The sequence below is a fragment of the Pelophylax lessonae genome, assembly GCF_965119305.1.
Source record: "Pelophylax lessonae genome assembly, chromosome: 8".
NCBI lineage: Eukaryota > Metazoa > Chordata > Amphibia > Anura > Ranidae > Pelophylax > Pelophylax lessonae.
In genome coordinates this window covers 264,920,715-264,945,183 of record NC_138775.1, presented here as the reverse complement: position 1 = coordinate 264,945,183, position 24,469 = coordinate 264,920,715, and the positions used below count along the sequence as shown (strand labels likewise).

The 24,469-nt window shown below is 42.6% G+C and overlaps 1 protein-coding gene across 1 annotated transcript in view; it reads right to left on the bottom strand.

Moving 5' to 3' along the window:
• Window positions 1–2,184: 2,184 nt before the first annotated feature.
• SLC44A5 (solute carrier family 44 member 5) overlaps window positions 2,185–24,469 on the bottom strand; it is a 282,899-nt gene continuing 260,614 nt past the window's right edge. Inside the window, exon 22 of the mRNA XM_082266223.1 lies at window positions 2,185–2,321. Within this exon, the coding sequence (XP_082122349.1) occupies window positions 2,215–2,321 (107 nt within the window). The 3' untranslated portion in view covers window positions 2,185–2,214. The remainder of the gene's footprint in view (window positions 2,322–24,469) is intronic.

Here is a 24,469-nt window from a genome sequence, read left to right as displayed (position 1 = left end):
AATGTAGGATTGGAGATAGAAAAAGCTGAAATAAAAAGATATTCTCTTATAATCAGATAGTATATGGAGGTCTGTCGTTCTCCAGCAAAAAAAAAAAGAAATTTCCACCTAATCACAGAGATTGGCTGCTCAGGACTAAACAGCTCTTAGCTGATTAATATACACTGGAGAGCTGAGGGCTGTGTGACACCTGGGCTGACCTCTGAGACCAGCTGTGCTGAGACAGGCTGCTAGTTATAGAAGATATATCCATAGATCATGGAAATGAATACATAACTATGGCAGCTCCATCTCTGAAAACACAGCAGTCTGTAAGGGTTTAGACTAGTGATCGATCGATATCGGTTTTTCGTTGCCGATATTTTGGTCAATGCATATCGGTATTGGCCGATATTTTTGTACATTTTTTTTCTATGACAGGTACTCTTGTGGAGGGATCTGGATGTCTAAAAGACCCCAAACCCCTCCTCTGCACTTAAAAGCATTCAAAACGCCAAGTTTGGCTGTTTTGAATGCTGTCACTTTTTGAATCTGGCGATGAGTACCCGGAAGTGATGTCATGACATCACTTCCGGGTTTTTGCATGGAGACCCGATCAGAGCTGAATGTGGCTTTGATCGGGTCTTCAGTGGCCATGCAGGCCGGTGGGACGGGAGACCCGGGCGAGCCGCGGGAGCGGGGGGACGTCCCATCCCGCTCCTTGTAATGACAGCCGAGTGGCTTCTCAGCTGCATCGGTTGTCATTACAAGACAGCCGACCGCTGGCTATGGACACCGGTACCCGGGTGATGCCTCTAGCTGCAGGCATCACTCCGGTACAAGCACTTTCCTGAAATATCTGAAATATCAATCACCTTGGTGGCCAATTCCGATATATCGGGGGAAGTGGAGATCGGCCCTCGATATATCGGCTTTGCAGATAATCGGTCGATCCCTAGTTTGGACCCTAACAGCTCTGGGCTGTATTCTGGATATTATAGAGTATCAAAGTTTTGGATTGAGTGGGAATGGTTATAAATGTCTAGCAAAGATTTATTTTATCTTTTGCTGTGTCCCTTTGGGGGAGATCTCCCTCTTAGCTGTCAACAGAGCCGGTGTGACCATTGGCAGATTTCCTCTCTATTCATATTCTAGCGGCATATTTATAATTCTGGATCTCTCATTACTTTCTGTCCCAATGACAATGGTCACTAAGACAAATAGAGGGGAACAATCCTCACATCGATAAGACAGCAATAAAAACCTTACACCCCTCACTGTTCTATCTAAAATATAATATTAAATAGCTGTCCCCACTTTGCCACAAAGTCCGAGTCAGAGGTTGACTTGCAACTTTTGGCCCAGGGGGCAAGTACAAACTAGAGGCCCATGGTGCAGGCCCTCAGCCCCCCTCCCACTCTCCCTCCTCCTGGCCTCCTCTTGACCCCTATTCCAGGTTGAAGCTCTGCTCCAGGTACTCTCTACTCACAGGCCGAAATTGGGTTCCTGACCTGACCAGCAGGGGGCGGTTGGGGGAAGCTGGGACAGCTCGGTTGGGGCTCCAGTGGGTCATGGAACCGGCCTCTGCTCAGACACAGCTTACACCATCCATGCTGGGAGGGGGAGACCTGTGCTCTGTCCTTTTCTTCAACCTGCACTCAGTAGGTCAGTGAGGGCCCTGGCTTAGTCCTCCCCTGGTCCGAGTTCAGTTCCCAAGGTGTCACCAAGTCAGAAACTGCTAATGAGCCATAAATGCAGTAAGTAGTCAAATCCTTATACAAGTGTCTGTCGAAGGAGGTAAAAAAAATTTGTTAAGGCAGGGGTCTGATTAAATACCGTAAGCGGAACCAACCTGAAGCCCAAAGTCCATTTTAAAGGGCTTCCATATGATTAAAGTAAACACAGCATCACCTTTTTTTTTTAATAAGCTAAGTGTATATTCCCTATATAAAGAAAAAGAAAATATATAATAAAAAAAATATATATATTTGGCAACAATAGATTCTACGCTGTCTCTAATAATGTGAAACACCTGCAATGCACCTGGTAGTGAGAGATCATGTGATGTAGGCTGCCTAGGCTTTGGTCACACAAGGAACCTTTTTCTTCATGACACCATTTTCTTCACCAGCACCATTCATTATGATGCGTGTCTTCCAGCCTGTATAACATATACATAGATCTAATACTCGTAAACGTCAGACCGTGGAATCCTTTTTGTGGGTCATGGTGGCATCACTGAGGCTTGGCTGGTGTGTTTTGTTTGTTCAAAATCTTCATTAGAGTCTTATTCATGTAAAAAGGTTTATCAGCAGAGCCATCGTTTCTCTCTAAATCTTCCACTAGGAGTAAAAATGGAGATGAAGTAAGTGTGACGTCATTGACGAGGAAGTTGTAGAAACATCACAAAAAGAAAAGAGAGCATTGAAGAAAACCTGTTATCACTAAAGTCTGTTTATATATTTGAACATAAAAGGGAATCTGTGTCATTGCAGGGCATTCATTTTCCCCGTCCTCACTCACCTTTTCTCTCTATCCCGCCACTACAGTATTGAAGTGCCCTACCCTGCACTTTTGGGTATAGTGACTCGCCCTCACTCTCTTATTTGACAGCACTGGTGCCTCTGAGTGGCCCAGTGCTGTCATCTGAGGGTAGGAAAGGAGCCCATTGCTCAGTGTAAGCTCCAACAAGCCAATGTGTATTAGAGATTGACTGATTATCGGCAGCACTGATATATTGGGGGCCCATATGCACTTTCCCCGATATATCGGAATCAGCCCCTGAGGTTACCAATATTGCCGATATTTAGGGAAAGTGCATGTCCTGGAGTGATGAATGCAGCTAGAGGCATCACCCCGGTACCGGTGTCCATAGCCGACGCTCAGCTGACTTGTAATGACAACCGATGCGGCTGAGAAGCCACTCGGCTGTCATTACAAGGAGCGGGAGGGGACGTCCCCCCCCCTCCCGCCACCTTCCACGGCTCACCCGGGTCTCCCATCCCACCGGGAGACCCGGGCATCCTACCTCCACCGCTGCCGCCGAAGAGAAGACCCGGTGTAGCATGAAGATGTGTCCCCATGAAAGCTGGTATTCCTGCCGCAAGTGCACATGTGCTGGACTCCATGTAAAAAACCCGGAAGAAATGTCATGACATCACTTCCGGGAACTCAGCGCCAAATTAAAAAAACTGGCAGCATTCAAAACAGCCAAACTTGGCGTTCTGAATGCTTTTCAGTGCCGAGGAGGGGTTTGGGGTCTTTCAGACCCCCAGATCCCTCCACAAGGAGTACCTTTAGAAAAAAAAAAACATTTTTTTTCATGTCCGAAAATATCGGCCGATATTGGCCGATACCTGATGACCAAAATATCGGTATCAGCATTAAAAAAATGATATCGGTCGAACACTAATGTGTATGAAGAAACCACCTGCTAATATCAACTTTATTGTTCCAACACATCAGAGAACACGCTACACCAGCACCTGTTTCTGATGTGTTTCGCCTTCAACTGGGGCCTAATCTTGGAGCCCAAGGTCTGCTGAAAGTAAGGGAACTAAGCTTTGGGACGTGTACATAGCAGAGAACTAAAGACTGAACATTTAATACTGCAAAACTGAGGTGACCCTACTAAATGTAAAGTGTTGGCTCTATTTATATACCTGTGATAAATAAATAAATCAGGGTTTTTGTTTTTTTTACTTACCATGAAATCCTTTTCTTGGGGTACAATAAAACACAAGATGAAGTATTGGGTTATGCTGCTGCTTTCAAGAGATTGGACATGGCAAACAAAGCTGAAAGGACAGCCCAGTACAATCCCTCCCATTCATAGCATGCCCCAGTTCTGTAGCAATAGTAGGCATGGATCATAAGAATAGCGAGGAGGGAGCACCGTTCATTAATGTACTCCAAGAAAATAATTTACAGCAAGTTAAAAATCATATGTTCTTAATCGTACATTAAGAGACACAGGAGGAGGTATTCAGGTACATTGGGAGGCCCAAAAGCAGTCCAGCTAAGGGGTGGGTGACACAACAAGCAAAAAGCTAGCAGACCACATAACCAACAAGGGTAGTTTCAATAGCCTACTGAGCAGCCTGATGAAACTTATGACTGAAAGTGGCATCAGCTGACGCTTGGCCATCCACCTGGTAACCTGGTAAGTTAACGAACGGAAAAGACCAGCATTGCAAATCTGAGAAACAGATGCTAATGCTGAAAAACCCAAACTGATCTGGTGGTGTGCACTCTGACAGGGACAGGTGAAAACGTGCCCTTTAGGTCATAGGGCACAGTTCACTAAAGGTTATCACATGCGTTTTGACAGTCACATGACCACTTAACACATGGGATAATAAAAATGTCAATTCACCATTGCTCGTATGTGATATTTAGCACAAACACCAAAAACGTTTGGTAAATACTGCATAAAAAGGCATTAAAGGCAATTCACAAAAGGAAATAAATAAATGCAAGCGGTAATTAAGTACTAGTCCAAGCTTGCAATAACTATGGCAATGGTCAGTCCCCCCCAGTGATTGGTTAAAAAAATAAGTGGGAAAGTGCAAGCTGGAGCAGGTGTCAGCTAGATTTCAGTCTGGAGTTGTATCTGGAGGCTGGCAGACAGCATAGCAAAGATGATGGAGCCCTTTCAATCCAATGTTCTGGAATTTAAAGCAATGCAGAAGAGGAGGAAGAGATCTCAAAAGGTCCTTTTAAACTGCTGGGTCAATTCATGGGTGAATATACCCTGCAGAAGTTCAAGTTATCCAAGCCACTTATGAAGCTTTATCCCCAACTCATAAGGTATCTTAAGCCCTCAACACAGAGAAGCCATGCCATACCAGCCATGACTAAATTGCTGGTGGCCATACACTTTTTTGGAAAAACATCATATCAGATGCTTATAATAACTTACCGCATGGTTTCATGAGTTATTTAAAGCGGAGTTCCAGCCCCAAAATATTATGGCATCTGCTTCCTTATCCTTTCCTGAGCCCGAATTGGATATTCCCAGCATTTTTATTTTTTTACGTACCTTTTTAGAGAGGATAATATACTCACCTTACCATCCACTTCCTCCTTCCTCGGCCGCGGCCTGCGCCGTCACTTCCTGTCCCGCAATGCGTCCTGGGAGCTCTTACTCGTGGCTCCCAGGATGCAATGGGCGGTGACGAAGGCGGCCGTCCGCTCCTCTCATCGCGTGATTTCCAAACAGGAAATGACGCGATGTTAGGCGGAGCACAGTACTCCACAGTACATAGTACTGGGCATGCGCGAGATTTCGCGCTGGATTCACCGGCCTCCGCCCACTACAACCAGGAAGCAGGGCAGGCATTTCCCCACAACGGACTCGGCGATCCAGGACAAAGATGGCGGCGATCACAAGAATTTTCATGTTTGCAAACATATTATTACAATGTATTAAACAGGATTAGTGGATGTATAGAGGTCTAAGGGTCACTGTTTGGGGGATATTAAAAAAAAAAAAAAAACGATTCTGTGGCTGGAACTCCGCTTTAAGGCATACTTCAGAAAGATAACGCATGCAACATTTATAGGAGAGTTCTTTTGTGAATTACACAGTTTTTTTTCTGAACGTTGTGCGATTTCTTTTACTCGGATGCTGTAAAATATCGCTTTGCGAATTGTGCATATAGTCTTAAATAATGAGTTTTCAAATCCATCTAGTTATAGTGGAAAGTGAAGAAGGTGGTCTGCTATGCTACCTTCATTAATGACAAAGATTCACACTGTCAAAAGAGTGCTGTAGCTGGGAGACAGACTCAAAAAGTGCAAACCAAATCCAGACAATGGAGGGAAATCTCCTTAGAATGTTTTGGAGTAGGACAGACAGATGGTAGGACAATTTTCTAGTTAAGGTGAAAGGAAGAAACCAGCTTGGAAAGAAAAGAGAACTTTGGCATTGAAACAACCTTGTCCATGTGTGACCCTATCCATGTGTGACCCTTAATGGTACTCAAGGCTAAACTTTGACCCAGACCAGACTAGAGAAAAGACAGGATTCTTCCCAAGGATCATTTATTGAAATGGAATTTCCTTGTCTCACAAAAAAATACATTTTCTTTCCAGGTAGACTTTGTGATAAGTCAATTTCCTAGCTTTTGAGAGCATATAGATAACCAAATCTAACAGGTCATCGTCCCATAGGACCTGGGCTTCAACAGCCAGGTCATTAAAGTCCCTGACTAAGAAGCGGGGTGGTAAACCAGCTCTTGGGACCGAAGATCTGGACTATGTGAGAGGGCCAGTGGACAGTCTGTTAGGAGCCTGCCTGGACCAGTTCAGTTCATTGAGAATACCCATAATGTCCTCAATCCCCAACAATGGTCAGACTTTGCCCCCACGGTGGGCATAGTCCCTAAGTAGTCTTCAGGGACAGGGTTCCACAAGACAAATACAGCGCAACCCTGGACCTGTAAAGCACTTTGCGGCTAACTCACATGTAACACAAAGGGTATCTAGATCACCTAATGTAAATTCCAGTGTTAGAAGGACACATTACAGCGGGGTCTGGGTACGGCCTCCAAGGTTTGCCAAGGATTAGCCAATCCAGATAGCTGCAAAATGAGCCCAGTGGTTCTGCCAATACTAAAGAACCTTGCTACAAGAAAATGTACGATATACAGTATGTATCTAAAGTACTGCATAAATTGACAGCACTATATAAGTACCTATAATAAGTGAATAAAGAAAATAATAAATAAGAAAAAAATGTCAAAAAGGTTTGCTTCTCTCAGAGCATAGAAAAGATGTCCGTTCTCCTAGGACACTAGCAAAAACCAGGGGCATGCTGGGAGAGGGAGGGAATGTCTTCACAGCTTTGTTTGCTAGCGTCCAATCTTCTGAAGGCTGCAGCATAATCCGATGTATCTTAATACTTCATCCTGTGGCCCTTTATGTATAGTTAAAAAATTATTTCTTTTTAGACATACACTTTAATTATTTGGGTGGGTTAGTGAAGGAGAGAAATTGCGCAGGCTTAAAATAACAGCACAAGACATCTACATATTAGGCTGCAATATTTTTATTAAAAAGAAAAATATTTAAAATATTATAAACGTTTTAGAAACTATCAAAGTATTGTCGACATTCCCTTTAAACCATAAAGGAGAAACATGTATTGACACACGCCTACGTTCGCAAATTCCATATAAAAAAAAAAAACAAAAAGCTGCATAGGTGCTAAAATTTATATCCCTACCAGGTAGTGTATGTATTTAATAATCTCTTAAATTGTCACCATATCCTAAAAATGTTTACCGGATTTCCCTGCCAGACTGCATCTAATGGACAAGCTGAACCTGTATTAAGAAAGGACACAGCTTAAAGTAACTAAAACACACAATTCCAATAAAAATACTGTACTTTGAATATGTTGCTATTCCATACATTTCATACAGTGAAACATAATTGCCATCAATATTCAAATGACATTACATCCATTCAGTATTTTATTCCAGTGAAATAAATATGTATTTACACTATACTGTATAAAGTATTCATCTGTTCCATTTTATTTTTAAGCAGCTGTAAAAAAAAAAAAATCCACTATTTATCTCCAGCTTGCATAAAAATTGTTTTTGAACTGCATACATAAAAATGTATTATTTTTTAAATTTTAATTTTTAATATCCAACTTATATTACATCTTACATATAATACATTGATTGCTGCCTTACTGCAGTCTCTCCTTGATCCTAAGTGCACTTAACATTACAGGGTGAAGTCATTGGTAAAGTCTTGGTTACACAGATCGGTACAGGCTTGAGAAATAATAGCCAAAAAAAAAAAACAATTTAACCAAAACTGAACTTAGTCCAAAGAGCATCACATTCATGAAAATGTTTTACAAAGCGTTAAACAAAAAAAACGTCAAGCAGGTTTTTTTTTTTTTTTTTAGCCCTCAAAGCACCCTTTGGCCCCAGTCCAGGGGAGCTAAATACAATTCTCAAAGGAATTGCTGGTTGTAGCATTACAATAACAACAATATAATACATACAGGGCCATCTTACCGAATGGGCACACTGGGCATTTGCCCGGGGGCCCCACTTGCTCAGGGGGCCCCACCTGCCCAGTGACCCACCCAAGCATTAGTCTTGATTCCCGTGTGCATCCTGCCGCCAAACTGGCAAGCGCCTGTTGGTCCTTCACTGCTGTCAGGCCCCTTGGGCCATGGAGGCGGAGCCCACAACTGCAGGAATGCCTGTCCGCCTCCACAGAAACAGGCACACACAGGACAGTCGATTCTGTGTGTTCACCGGACCCAGCTGCCGAACTTGGAAGCTGTCATTAGCCTGGCACTGCTGTACCAATAAATATCGCCTTATCGATAATTTGCATTTTTATTCTAATGGGTGATTGTGTAGGCAGGGCCCCAGTGCACTGTATTGCCCGGGGGCCTATAATGCTCTTAAGATGGCACTGAATACATAGCAACATACCAGTCCTAGATGTGGTGCCTGCATTAATTTTCTTTTTTCAGGCTAAGAACATTTTCATCAAGTACAGAAAATACCTCTTGATCCTGCCAGAAATGCAGAGTCACTTCCTGTGAGTTAAACAGATATTGCAAAGAACCTTATCTTTCTTCTGTAAATGAATAATCCCATCAGCCCCAGTCTAATTGAAGTGAATAAAGGCAGACATGTTGAAACTCCAGCCTCGATGGCAACCATGGCTCTTTCTAAGGATACAGTTGAGGAGTGAATGAAGCCCCCCTAGTAACAGGAAGTGTGCTATTTCCAGGATTACCAGGTAACAAAAATGTAAAAAAAGCCTGAAAAAAAAAATGCAGGTACCAAATCTAAGGGCTGATAATCTGTAATATATAAAATGTTTGTTATTGGTTTTAGATACATTTTAAAGCCCAGTTCTGAGCTTAAGTGCCCATTCAGACTGGCGCGACACGACTTGCTGGGGCGACCTGTGAAGTCGCGGTGCACAATGTGCACCGCGACCTCGGCGCGACTTGCACGGACTTCATATAATTGAAGTCAATGCAAGTCGCCTCCAGGTCGCCCCAAAGTAGTACAGGACCCTTTTTCTAAGTCGGAGCGACTTGTGTCGCTCCTATTAGAACGGGTCCTGTACTATTCAATGGCGAGCGACCGACCGCGACTTGTCAGGTGACCAAGTCGCCTGACAAGTCGCGCTAGTGTGAATGGACCCTAAAGACTGCTCTTCAGTCTTGTCCAATCCATTAGGGTTTACATGAACGTGCAGCTTTCAGTATTTCGATTGGCCTGCACAATGCATCTGAACTGTCTATCCTTTACTTTATTTGCAAATTTCGTCTTAGGGTTCTGGAGACGTCTGCTCTTGTAGCAAACATGTACATCTAGCACCAGGGTGTTTAAATGTTCTTATTATAAGTCAGCCTTCCAAAAGGATCAATGAAGGTTTACGAGCCTACAACATCAGACGTTCTCGTGGTGTACCAAGCAATGTTGAGAGGAAACTACCTGATACTTCAATTCTAAAGTAAAACTTAAATTATATATCACGCCAAACCATTTGATTTTTACTTCCAATGCAACAGTGAGTGGTTAAGGCCCCAGTTTTTTTTTAGCTGCATCCCATTTCTGTAGAAATCACAGGAAGTGAAAGACAATCTCTATAAAATGAGAAAACAGTTGTCACCCGGACAAGTGTCCCTTTTGGAGTATTTCACCGCTTTTTCTATGCTGTGACAATTCAATTTTTCTTCACTGTCCCAATTGCAGTAGTCACCTTAACAAATAGAGGAACGCTCCCTAGCAGGGACACAGGCACCGATTATTGGCAAAGCCGATATATCGAGGGCCGATATGCACTTTCCCTGATATATCGGAATCGGCCACCAAGATATTTCGGGAAAGTACCGGAGTGATGCCTGCAGCTAGAGAGAGGCATCACCCTGGTACCGGCATCCATAGCCGACGATCGGCTGTCTTGTAATGACAACCGATGCAGCTGAGAAGCCACTCAGCTGTCATTACAAGGAGCGGGAGGAGACATCCTCCCCTCCCGCCGCCTTCCGCGGCTCGCCCGAGTCTCCCGTCCCACCAGGAGACCTGGGCAACCAGCCTGCACGGCCGCCGAAGACCTGATCAAAGCCGCATTCGGCTCTGATCGGGTCTCCATGCAAAAACCCGGAAGTGATGTCATGACATCACTTCCAGGTACTCGGCGCCAAATTCAAAAAAATTTACAGCATTCAAAACAGCCAAACTTGGCGTTTTGAATGCTGTTAAGTGCAGAGGAGGGGTTTGGGATCTTTAGACCCCCAGATCCCTCCACAAGAGTACCTGTCAAATAAAAAAAAAAAATTTTAAATGAACGAAAATATCGGCCGATACCGATACGCGATGACCAAAATATCGGTATGGGCAATGAAAAAACTATATTGATTGATCCCTAACAGGCACAGACACAGTAACAAACCTCCCTAGGAAGAACACAGCAAAAAAAAAAGGGTTCTAAACTCTCACCACCCTAGAAAAAAAAAAAAAAAAAAAAAAGCTGGCTTTAGATATAAAAAATAGAGTATATAATACAGTGTCACAAACACAGATTTCAAAATTACATGTAGGAATATTGTTCCCCTTCCCTGGTGTAAAGGGGTAGGCAAACCCTATGAAAAAATATTTAACACAGGCCAGAGAGAAAAGTACAATGCAAAAGTTTTAAGCAGGTGTGAAAAAACTCCTAGAAATTAAGAATGCTTTCAGAAATAGAAGTAATAGTTTTTTTTTTTTTTTATAAGTTATCAAAATGGAAAGTAAATTAAATCCAAACCGAATCAATATTTGCTGTGAGCACCCTTTGCCTTCAAAACATCATCAATTCTTCTCGGTACACTTGCACAGTTTTTAAAGGAACTCGGCAGGTAGGTAATTCCAAACATCATGGAGAACTAACCATAGATCTTCTCCTCCTTGTTCTTCTTTATGCTGAAGATAGGTCTTAATTATATTGGCTGTATGTTTTGGGTCGTTGTCCTGTTACATAATAAATACGGAGCCAACTGCACACTTCCCTGATGGTAGGACATGATGGATAAGTATCTGCCTGTATTTCTCAGCATTGAGGACACCATTGATCCTGACCAAATCTCCAACTCCATTTGCAGAAATCCAGCCCCAAACTTGCAACTTCCATCACGCTTCACCTTTCCCTGTAGACACTCATTTTGGTACCCCTCTCTAGCTTTTCGCAAACTGCCTCCTGCTACAGCCAAATATTTAAAATTTTGACTCATCAGTCCGTAGCACCTGCTGCCTTTTTTCAGCACCCCAGTTTCTATGTTTCCATGCATAGTTGAGCCTTTTTTCCACATCTGAAGTATGGCTTTTTGGCCACAACTCTTCCACGAAGATCACTTCTGGCCAGACTTCTCTGAACAGTAGATGGGTGTACCTGGGTCCCACTGGTTTCCACCAGTTCTGTGCTGATGGTACTGTTGGACATCTTCCAATGTCGAATGTAAGTAAGCATGATGTGTCTTTCATCTGCTGCATTAACTATCCTTGGCCATCCACTGTGTCCATGGTCCTCTGGTCCTCAACGCTGCCAAATCAATGGTGTCCTCAATGCTCAGAAATACAGGCAGATACTTCCATCATGCTATACCATCAGGGAGGCGTGTTATTGGCCTCATATTTTTACTACAGTAGGACAGTGACCCCAAACATACACCCAATGTTGTTAAGGACTATCTTCAGCATAAAGAACAAGGCAGAGAAGATCTGTGGTTAGTTCTCCGAGATGTTTGGAACAACCTACCTGCCAAGTTCCTTCAAAAACTGCGTGCAAATGTACCTAGAAGAATTGCTGCTGTTTTGAAGCCAAAGGGATGTCACACCAAGGAGTCCTGGAAGTGATGGTTTGGCCCCCACAGAGCCCTGATCTCAACAGCATCGAGTCAGTCTGGGATATCTTATATTCATATATACTGTATATATATATATATTTTATGTGGACACCGTGACCATCCCATGTACACTATATGACCAAAAGTTTGTCAACACCCCTCCAAATTATTTAGTAATTGATTTCAGGTGTTTTCACTGATGGGTGCTGCTAATGCAACAGAATGCAAAGACATTTTAGGGCTCATGCATGGGTATTTAGTCATGATACATGAGACTCGGGCGGGCTGAAGGTAAACTGAGAGGATGACAGCTGCTGCAACTGGGGCTGAGTGTACTGAGTAGTAGGGCAGTATGCACACAGGAACGAACTGTTGGAACACCGGGGTACTGCCTATCCATATTCAGCTACAGCTAATGTCAGTCTCTCATAGAGTTTTACTAGCTGCCACTGGTGTTGAAAGAGACACACAAGATGGCCAAAAGTTTGTTGACACATGACCATACCAAGTACATATGGACACCCCTCCACATTGAGTTCTTATAGGCCTACCTCTCCAGTCTTCAGTCTCCTCTTCAGTCTAACATGAATGCTGCTGCCAGACTTCTCTACCTTACCAACCACTGAGCGTCTCTCTGACTTCCGATTGCCCAGTGAATTAAATTCAAAATTCTAACAACATACAAAGCCAATCACAACCCTGCCCTGAGCTATATCACCAATCGTGTCTCCAAATGTCTCCAAATATCACCAAAACCGTCCTCCTCGCTCCTCTCAAGACCTCCTGCTCTCAAGCTCCCTTGTCTCCTCCTCCAATGCTTGTCTCCAGGACGTCTCCAGAGCCTCTCCAAACCTGTGAAACTCTATACCTCAATCTGTTTGGCTATCTCCTACTCTGGCTGCCTTAAAGCGGTAGTATACTCATTTTTGTGACTTTTACCTACAGGTAAGCCTATAATAAGGCTTACCTGTAGGTACAATTAATATCTCCTAAACCTACACGCTGACGCTAGCAGCGCATGCACTCTGAAGGTCCGGCGGACCTTCAGAGTTCCATGTCATGCACTTGCCGGAAAATGACTCCCGTGTGCATGCGGAGTGACGTCTTTGCGGCTCCGGCCACTCATAGCGCCAGAGCGGCCGAATCCGGAAGAGACGCCGAGGGAGCATGTCAGCTCCCACAGCGGTGTCTGGGGGTCTGTGTCGGGGCTTAGTTTTAAGGTAAGTATTGGTATTGTATGTGACATCATAATGGTATTCCTATCCATTTATGGTGTATGTAAAGCCCAAACTGTTTACTTTAATTTGGATAGAGTAGGGAATATTTAAAACCCCTCTCATATTTTGTTTCCATCCGTTTCTCATTGGGGGGAGATGTCCCTTCACTTCCTGTACAGTAGACATAACAGAAAGTGAAAGATGTCATGAGAAGAATGTAGATAATTGGACTTTGTTGGCACCCCCCCCCCCAGTTCTAACCTTCAGTACTGCTTGCCCCACCTTATTAGATTGTAAGCTCTTATGAGCAGGGCCCTCCTAAACCTCTTGTATTTTACTGTATTCCAACTGTGCTGTCTCCCTTATTATTGAAAAGTGTTGCGCAAACTGTTGCCGCTATATAAATCCTGTATAATAATAATAAAAATAACTTCCAGTGAAAGCATTTCCAATGCTAGGGCATTCAAGAAATTTTAGACAATTGTGTTCTTCCAATCTTATGGGAACAGTTTGGGAAGGGTCCTTAATGTGTTTCAACATGACTGAGCCTCTATATGCATAAAGCCAGCTCCTTAAAGACATTTTGATGACTTTGGTGTGGAGGAACTTGGCTGGCCTGTACAGAGCCCTCACTTCAACCCTACTGAGCACTTCTGAAGTAAACTGGAATGCCAGTTACGAGCCTGGTCTTCTCATCCAACATCAGTACCTGACCTCACAAATGTTCTTTTGGCTGAATAGGCACAAATTCCTAGACACGCTCCATAATCTCAAGGAAAGCCCTTTCCAGAAATGTGAAGTCTATCATAGCCACAGTGGGGGAATGGGGCCAGCTCCTTATTATTTCTCATGATTCCGGCATGGGATGTCCAACAAGCTCTGTAGGTTTGATGATCAGGTGCCCACAAACTTTTGGCCATATAGTGTAGGTGATGTTAAAGGTGGTTAATACACAAGTTCTCCACTTCACTTTCTATATATCCTTTGACACCTTTCAACATGGTATATTTTAACCGTCCAACATCATGCACATTTTTAAATAGAAATAATAAGCCCTCTATAAACTATATAATATATTTAGATCCCAACATTTATGTCTCAAAATAATGTAATGCAGTTAGTTTATATATTACAATCTGTGCCTGCAAATCTTCAGCGAGTTGGCTATTTCACAGTTCTTCAATCGATATCTCTATTATTCCCGCATATGAAATTGTTTCATCCTATTAGGAAATGTAGCGCTGTTGTAAGGTATATTTTATATGGATTTACTTCAATATCTGGAAGAAATATTCTCCAGTGTCCTTTTTATTAAAACGTTTAAAAAGAAAGTTATAGACTTAGGCCCCTTTCACACAGGGAGTCCGTTCAGATCCGCCCTTCATTTTTTTTGGTGGATCTGAACGGACGCCCAATGCATCTCTATGGGGCATTGGATGTTAGCGGAGACATGTCCGCTGACATCTGATCCATCAAAATCGGACGGATGGAAACCCTATTTTCCATCCGTCTGGCGGATGGGATCGGATGAGAACGGACTGACGGTCCGTTCCAATCCGATTCCCCCATAGAGAAGAATGGGGACCTGACAGCTCTGTCTCCAAACCAGTGTTAATTTCGTCGACTAAAACCGACTAAAACGTTTTTTGTCGACTAAATTAACACAATTTTAGTTGACTAAAATATGACTAAAACTAAAACAATTCAGATGACTAAAATACAACTAAAACTAAAATGGCATTTTAGTCTTAAGACTAAAATACGACTAAAACTAAAATGGCATTTTAGTCATAAGACTATAACTAAAACGAAATAAACAATTGACATCATCAAAATGAACACTCCTCTGCTGGCCATTTCTATATCGGCAACACAATTCCATCTAGAGCCTGTAAAAATTACACACTGAGGGCCTCCAGGAAGGTGGGGGTTGGAGGTGCACTGAGGGATGTGAAACCCATAATTGGGCTTTAAATTAATGTATACATATTATAGTTCATAACTTTGTTTTAAATACATCCCATGTTTCTGAAGTAGGTGAAATTGATGTATGTGGAAATGTATTCAATAGCGATCGATAGTGAAGCTACCACTTTCCAGTCTGGTTTAAATATTTTTCATATAGTGCATATTTTAATCCAGGAGGGCTTACACCAAAGTCCTAGTGTCTCCTTACTTTATAGATTACGATGTAAAAGCCAACACTTTTTTTAGTTTAAATTCAGCGGGTTTGAAACCCCTATCAGGTTTTCATTGTTATAATAAAATAAAATTTAAAACTGAATGTTAGGAGACTTTTATTACGGCATTCCTTCCTCAGCAAATAATTTGGAAAAGACGACCTGGTGGCACTTCATTATAATCCAACGTGAAATCGTGGACTCCGGCAATGTGAGTGGCCGGAGCCGCGATGACGTCACTCCCGCGCATGCGCGCAGGAGCTCTCGGACCCTTAGAGCAGGTTTAGGAGATATTCATTTTACCTACAGGTAAGCCTTATCATAGTGTTACCTGTAGGTAAAAATAAGAAAGCGGGGTATACCACCGCTTTAAAGCAAACTCTCAAATCCATCAATGTCTGCATGTTTTATTTTGCTGAGAAGTCACTTTAACCCCCCCAGCATTTCTTGCTTTGACCATCTTAAGCGAGGGCAGATGACCACATGTAGCATTTACTTACTGGAATGCATCCGCCCTTACTCAAGCATGCACGCAGGAGTGTGTGCTTAACGGAGAAAAACTCTCCCAAAGACTTCTGGGATGTATGCCACCATTTTCCCAGGCAAGAAACCCAGAAGTATGATGTGTAAAGAAAGTGCGCTGGAAAATGAATAGAAAAGCTGCGACCTTAGAAAATTGGGTGCTAGACAAAAGGTGTGTATCCGGTGCGCTAATCTGTTGATAGATATCTAATATGTAATAATAGTGATATGTCAATGATAAAAATTGATGATACAAATGAGTGAAATATCAATTGGGGGACAACTCCTCCACCTCAATTTAAATCAAAAACCAAAGAATAAATGACATGTGCTCAACAATATGTGAACAAAAGGTAAACAGTGGTACAAATTAATACAATAGTGAATCCAAAAATTAAGTCCATAAGCAAAATATGAAAGTCCATATGAATCCAACATACATGTGATGTATCTCCATGGTGCAAATCTCAACGCAATAGATGGGTGCAGCGAAGACCACCACCGTGACTGAATAAGCCCCTTACCAGATGGGATAATATAAGGGCATGTGTATTATCAGATCCAATGGTGTTGTGTAGCCCAGAGAAAATGAGAAAAGCCCCAAAATACTACTCTCCAAACAGGAGAGGACAGGTCAGCCTCTTACCAGAAGAATCTTATATCTGAGCAAGAAATTCCGCCTATATGGGATGCCTTTTCTGTTGTTCTGGGATCCTTGGGTCTGCTTGCTCTGGTAGGTGTATAAGATCTCTCCCCGGGGCCCGACTCCCTGCTCATGCTGCTCCTACACCGACTGCCAGGCCACGCCCACCGACACCTGTCCTGGAGAAGGGAAGCTCGTGACAATTGCCCTTGTATTATCCCATCTGGTAAGGGGCTTATTCAGTCACGGTGGTGGTCTTCGCTGCACCCATCTATTGCGTTGAGATTTGCACCATGGAGATACATCACATGTATGTTGGATTCATATGGACTTTCATATTTTGCTTATGGACTTAATTTTTGGATTCACTATTGTATTAATTTGTACCACTGTTTACCTTTTGTTCACATATTGTTGAGCACATGTCATTTATTCTTTGGTTTTTGATTTAAATTGAGGTGGAGGAGTTGTTCCCCAATTGATATTTCACTCATTTGTATCATCAATTTTTATCATTGACATATCACTATTATTATATATTAGATATCTATCAACAGATTAGCGCACCTGATACACACCTTTTGTCAAGAAACCCAGAAGTAACTGAAGAAATGTAATAAAAAAAAAAAAAGTTTAAAACAACTAAATATGATATACAGTATCTCGCAAAAGTGAGTACACCCCTCACATTTTTGTAAATATTTTATTCTATCTTTTCATGTGACAACACTGATGAAGAAATGACACTTTGCTACAATGTAAAGTAGTGAGTGTACAGCTTGTATAACAGTGTAAATTTGCTGTCCCCTCAAAATAACTCAACACAGCCATTAATGTCTAAACCGCTGAAATCTTAAGTGAGTACACCCCTAAGTAAAAATGTCCAAATTGGGCCCAATTAGCCATTTTCCCTCCCCGGTGTCATGTGACTCGTTAGTGCTACAAGGTCTCAGGTGTGAATGGGGAACAGGTGAGTTAAATTTGGTGTTATCGCTCTCACTCTCTCATACTGGTCACTGGAAGTTCAACATGGCACCTCATAGCAAAGAACTCTCTGAGGATCTGAAAAAAAAGAATTGCTCCTCTACATAAAGATGGCCTAGGGCTAGGCTATAAGAAGATTGCCAAGACCCTGAAACTGAGCTGCAGCAAGGTGGCCAAGAACATACAGCTGTTTAACAGGACAGGCTCCACTCAGAACAGGCCTCGCCATGGTCAACCAAAGAAGTTGAGTGCACTTGTTCAGCATCGTTTTCATAGGTTGTCCTTGGGAAATAGATGTATGAGTGCTGCCAGCATTGCTGCAGAGGTTGAAGGGGTGGGGGGTCAGCCTGTCAGTGCTCAGACCATACGCCGCACACTGCATCAAATAGGTCTGCATTGCTGTCTTCCCAGAAGGAAGCCTCTTCTAAAGATGATGAACAAGAAAGCCTGCAAACAGTTTGCTTTAGACAAGCAGACTAAGGACATGGATTACTGGAACCATGTTCTGTGGTCCGATGAGACCAAGATGAAATTATTTGGATCAGATGGTGTCAAGTGTGTGTGGCAGCAACCAGGTGAGGAGTACAAAGACAAGTGTGTCTTACCTGCAGTCAAGCATGGTGATGGGAGTGTCATGGTCTGGGGCTGCATGAGTGCTGCCGACACTGGGGAGCTAAAGTTCATTGAGGGAACCATGAATGCCAACATGTACTGTGACATACTGAAGCAGAGCATGATCCCCTCCCTTCGGAGACTGGGCTGCAGGGCAGTATTCCAACATGATAACGACCCCAAACACAACTCCAAGACGACCACTGCCTTGCTAAAGAAGCTGAGGATAAAGGTGAAGGACTGGCCAAGCATGTCTCCAGACCTAAACCCTATTGAGCATCTGTAGGGCATCTTCAAACAGAAGGTGGAGGAGCGCAAGGTCTCTAACATCCACCAGCTCCGTGATGTCATCATGGAGGAGTGGAAGAGGACTCCAGTGGCAACCTGTGAAGCTCTGGTGAGCTCCATGCCCAGGAGGGTTAACTCAGTGCTGGAAAATAATGGTGGCCACACAAAATATTGACACTTTGGGCCCAATTTGGACATTTCCACTTTGGGGTGTACTCACTTTTGCTGCCAGCCATTTAGACATTAATGGCTGTGTGTTGAGTTATTTTGAGGGGACAGCAAATTTACACTGTTATACAAGCTGTACACTCACTACTTTACATTGTAGCAAAGTGTCATTTCTTCAGTGTTGTCACATGAAAAATATAATAAAATATTTACAAAAATGTGATGGGTGTACTCACTTTTTTGAGATATTGTACTTTCCAATCTATTTACTAATGCTAGCAGAGTAAAAATAATAAATGTTAATTGAAAGTCTTAACGTGGAACTTTACTCTCCCAATCTACCCAACCACTAGAAAGGTCTAAAACAACCTCACACATCTTTACCAAGGTTTATACTGTTGTCCGTGTCCCTACTAGGGAGATGCATTATCTACAGTGGGTACGGAAAATATTCAGACCCCCTTAAATTTTTCACTCTTTGTTATATTGCAGCCATTTGCTAAACTCATTTAGGTTCATTCTTCTTCCTCATGAATGTACACATAGCACCCCATACTGACAGAAAAACACAGAATTGTTGACATTGTTGCAGATTTATTAAAAAAGAAAAACTGAAATATCACATGGTCCTAAGTATTCAGACCCTTTGCTGTGACACTCATATATTTAACTCAGGTGCTTTCCATTTCTTCTGATCATCCTTGAGATGGTTCTACACCTTCATTTGAGTCCAGTTGTGTTTGATTATACTGATTGGACTTGATTAGGAAAGCCACACACCTGTCTATATAAGACCTTCCAGATCACAATGCATGTCAGAGCAAATGAGAATCATGAGGTCAAAGTAACTGTCTGAAGAGCTCAGAGACAGAATTGTGGCAAGGCACAGATCTGGCCAAGGTTACAAAAAGATTTCTGCTGCACTTAAGGTTCCTAAGAGCACAGTGGCCTCCATAATCCTCAAATGGAAGACGTTTGGGACGACCAGAACCCTTCCTAGAGCTGGCCGTCCGGCCAAACTGAGCTATCGGGGGAGAAGAGCCTTGGTGAGAGAGGTAAAGAAGAACCCAAAGATCACTGTGGCTGAGCTCCAGAGATGCAGTCAGGAGATGGGAGAAAGTTGTAGAAAGTCAACCATCACTGCAACCCTCCACCAGTCGGGGCTTTATGGAAGAGTGGCCCAACGGAAGCCTCTCCTCAGTGTAAGACACATGAAAGCCCGCATGGAGTTTGCTAAAAAACACCTGAAGGACTCCAAGATGGTGAGAAATAAGATTCTCTGGTCTGATGAGACCAAAATAGAACTTTTTGGCCTTAATTCTAAGCGGTATGTGTGGAGAAAACCAGGCACTGCTCATCACCTGTCCAATACAGTCCCAACAGTGAAGCATGGTGGTGGCAGCATCATGCTGTGGGGGTGTTTTTCAGCTGCAGGGACAGGACGACTGGTTGCAATCGAGGGAAAGATGAATGCGGCCAAGTACAGGGATATCCTGGACAAAAACCTTCTCCAGAGTGCTCTGGACCTCAGACTGGGCCGAAGGTTTACCTTCCAACAAGACAATGACCCTAAGCACACAGCTAAAATAACGAAGGAGTGGCTTCACAACAACTCCGTGACTGTTCTGGAATGGCCCAGCCAGAGCCCTGACTTAAACCCAATTGAGCATCTCTGGAGAGACCTAAAAATGGCTGTCCACCAACGTTTACCATCCAACCTGACAGAACTGGAGAGGATCTGCAAGGAGGAATGGCAGAGGATCCCCAAATCCAGGTGTGAAAGACTTGTTGCATCTTTCCCAAAAAGACTCCTGGCTGTATTAGATCAAAAGGGGGCTTCTACTAAATACTGAGCAAAGGGTCTGAATACTTAGGACCATGTGATATTTCAGTTTTTCTTTTTTAATAAATCTGCAACAATGTCAACAATTCTGTGTTTTTCTGTCAGTATGGGGTGCTATGTGTACATTCATGAGGAAGAAGAATGATCTTAAATTATTTTAGTAAATGGCTGCAATATAACAAAGAGTGAAAAATGTAAGGGGGTCTGAATACTTTCCGTACCACTGTATATTTGCCTGGTGACCATTATCCTTGAGACTAGAAGGGTTGAACTGTTACTGCTGAGAGAAATCTCCAAGCAGGGATATTTGTTGTAGTTGCAACTAAGAGAATATTCCCTTAGTTTGGAAAAAATATCTTTCACTTCCTGTAAAGATGTTAGTGTCACCACAGGATGACACTGTGGACACTAGGATAATTCTGTGCCTCGTCCTAGTTAATAATGTCAAGAGAAGAATGTAGATAATTGGACTTTGTTGGCACAATGACAGGACAATACGTCATAGTGTCCTATCGTTGTGCCAACAAAGTCCAATTATCTACATTCTTCTCTTGATATCTTTCACTTCCTGTTATGTTTACTGTACAGGAAGTGAAGAGAAATCTCCCCCAATGAGAGACGGATGGAAACAAAACATGAGAGGGGTTTTAACCATTCCCTACTCTATTCAAATTAAAGTAAACAGTTTGGGCTTTACATACACAATAAATGGATAGGAATACCATTATGATGTCACATACAATACCAAGATGTGTTTTTCTTTCACTGATAAACATAGACGCTGGTATAAAACACTGTATTGATCATCATTAGTTATCAGGTTTAAATGGCAGGTCCACCCCACGAACTAGCAATGGTATTGGGTTTCCTCTGCCAATAAAGAGAAATATTTCTTTCTCTCATAGCAAGCTATCAGATTCTTTCAGGTAATTTTAATTTCATCGTGTACATTGAAAAGAAAAGTAAGGAAGAATGTGACGGGTCACTGTGAGAAACCATGGGCGTCCTTTCATGTACACATTTATACATTAGGTTATTTTCCTCTTTAACAGAAACCTAATTTGGAAATCCAGGCTTTTCCAGACTAAGCTTAAAACTCCCCCCCCCCCTTCTACATCCTATTCTAACTATCATGTGAAAGAAAGGTGCTAATACTTACCTATCCTGAGGGCGCTTCGGCCCAGTTACATGATCTCCCCAAGGGCTGGCTTCAGGGGAGAGGGGAGGTCGCCGACAACTGCTGAAATGCCTGGCCAGTGATGTCGACCATAGGCTTGCTATAAGGCATCCATTGTCAGCTGTCCCTCCTCCCCCCTGAAGTATCCTCTGGAAGCTGATCACGTGACCGGACCTCAGCGCCCTCAGAATAGGTAAATACGAGGATCTTTCTTTTACAGGGTAGTTAGAATAGAAGTTAGGAGGAGGACTGGAGCAGGTTTAACCTTAGTTAGGGAAAGCCTAGACTACTACTTTAAAGCCCCGAGGAATTGTCAGCTTATCTATGCTAAATTTATTCTAGGGGCTTTAAAATATAAAGTGTGCAAAGTCTTGCAGTTTGTTTTCTATGGAAAGTAGCCACAGCCACAGTAGAAAAGCCTGTCCTCTGCCAGTATGGTGCAGAAAGGCCTTTTAGTCATTGCAGGGAAGAAGTTCCTCCTGTGCAGAGGTCCATCTGAGCTAGAGGCAGAGCTGTCCAAGATCATGCTCCCTTTTTGATTAAAGAGCTACAGGACTAACTTAACAGGGGGTATGTTACACCTCTGCAGACAGACCACTTCTTCCACACAAAAAATACATGGTCTGTCTGTGTCTTTTCTGTGTATTATGTGATTGTTGGATTTTTTGGTTATATTCTTTTTGAATATGTGATTCCATTGTCTTTATGATTGTTTGCTTTATTTGTAGGATTGTATGTCAACATTTTGAAGATCAGCACCTCTGTCCTGATGAAGCAGATCCCATGAAACACGTTGACAGATCAACAATATGTTTAGGAGCTACAACTGTAATGCTTATACCTATATATATATATATATATATATATATATATATATACAGTGCCTTGCGGAAGTATTCGGCCCCCTTGAACTTTGCGACCTTTTGCCACATTTCAGGCTTCAAACATAAATATATAAAACTGTAATTTTTTGTGAAGAATCAACAACAAGTGGGACACAATCATGAAGTGGAACGAAATTTATTGGATATTTCAAACTTTGTTAACAAATAAAAAACTGAAAAATTGGGCGTGTAAAATTATTCAGCCCCTTTACTTTCAGTGCAGCAAACTCTCTCCTGAAGTTCAGTGAGGATCTCTGAGAGCTGGTTCACACTACAACTACCAGAAAGTCGCCCCGTGACTTGAAGAGACTTGTTTAGAGACTTGGAAGAGACTTGTGCACTACTTTGAAGAGACAGGTGACTTTGTCTGTGAGGAATGCCTTGCTAATCTCTTTCTTCTTCCTGTAAAGTCTGATAACAAGTCGTGTCAATTAAGATAAGGAGGCGACTCCCATTGAAGTATATGGGACAGTCGGATCACAGGTCGCCTCAAAGTAGTACAGGACCCTTTTCTGAAGTCGGAGCAACTTCAGTAGTGCCAATTAAGACGGCACTGATTGATTAACATTGCTTTTGTTATGTCAAGCTACCTGGGGCAACACAAGTTGCCTCACAAGTCGCGCTAGTGTGAATGGGCTCTTAGCCCCCATTCACACTAGGGCGACTCACGAGGCGACTTGTGTCGCCCCAGGTCGCCCCAGGTCGCTTGACATGACCAAACCAATGTAAATGAATCAGTGCCGTCTTAATTGCCGCTATTAAGGTCGCTCCGACTTCAGAAAAGGGTCCTGTACTACTTTCAGGCGACCAGTGATCCGACCTGTCCCATATACTTCAATGGGAGTCGCCTCCTTATCTTAATTGAAGCGACCTGTAATCCGACTTGTCATCCGACTTTGCTAAAAAATGGCAGTGAACAAGAAAAGAGCATAATTTTCTTGCAGGCATTAGTGGTCATTTTTTTAGGCAGGCATGTCATTTTTTGGATTTCGTTTCTGGGGGGTCTAAAAAGTGTCCCTGTCAAGTTTCAGCTCTGTAGCATGTCCAGAACCCCTAAAAAAAATTAATTTTTCTTTTAATTTTTTGTAGTGTCTTTACCAGCTGTCTTTTATTCTTGCAGGCATTCATGAGCGGTCATTTTTTTAGGCAGGCATGTCATTTTTTGGATTTCGTTTCTGGGGGGTCTACAAAGTGTCCCTGTCAAGTTTCAGCTCTGTAGCATGTCCAGAACCCCTAAAAAAAATCATTTTTCTTTTAATTTTTTGTAGTGTCTTACCAGCTGTCTTTTTTTCTTGCAGGCATTTAGCGGGCATTTTTTTAAGCAGGCATGTCATTTTTGGGATTTCGTTTCTGGGGGGTCTAAAAAGTGTCCCTGTCAAGTTTCAGCTCTGTAGCATGTCCAGAACCCCTAAAAAACAGCATTTTTACTATATTTTCAGGGATACGGCTTCTCTGCGGCTGGCTTTTTTTCTTGCAGGCATTTAGCGGGCATTTTTTTAGGCAGGCATGTCATTTTTGGGATTTCGTTTCTGGGGGGTCTAAAAAGTGTCCCTGTCAAGTTTCAGCTCTGTAACATGTCCAGAACCCCTAAAAAACAGCATTTTTACTATATTTTCAGGGATACGGCTTCTCTGCGGCTGGCTTTTTTTCTTGCAGGCATTTAGCGGGCATTTTTTTAGGCAGGCATGTCATTTTCTGGATTTAGTGTCTGGGGGGTCTAAAAAGTGTACCTGTCAATTTTCAGCTCTGTAGCATGTCCAGAACCCCTAAAAAACAGCATTTTTACTATATTTTCAGGAATACGGCTTCTCTGCAGCTGGCTTTTTTTCTTGCAGGCATTTAGCGGGCATTTTTTTAGGCAGGCATGTCATTTTCTGGATTTAGTGTCTGGGGGGTCAAAAAAGTGTCCCTGTTAAGTTTCAGCTATGTAGCATGTCCAGAACCCCTAAAAAAAATCATTTTTCTTATAATTTTTTGTAGTGTCTTACCAGCTGTCTTTTTTTCTTGCAGGCATTTAGCGGGCATTTTTTTAGGCAGGCATGTCATTTTTTTGTATTTAGTGTCTGGGGGGTCTAAAAAGTGTACCTGTCAATT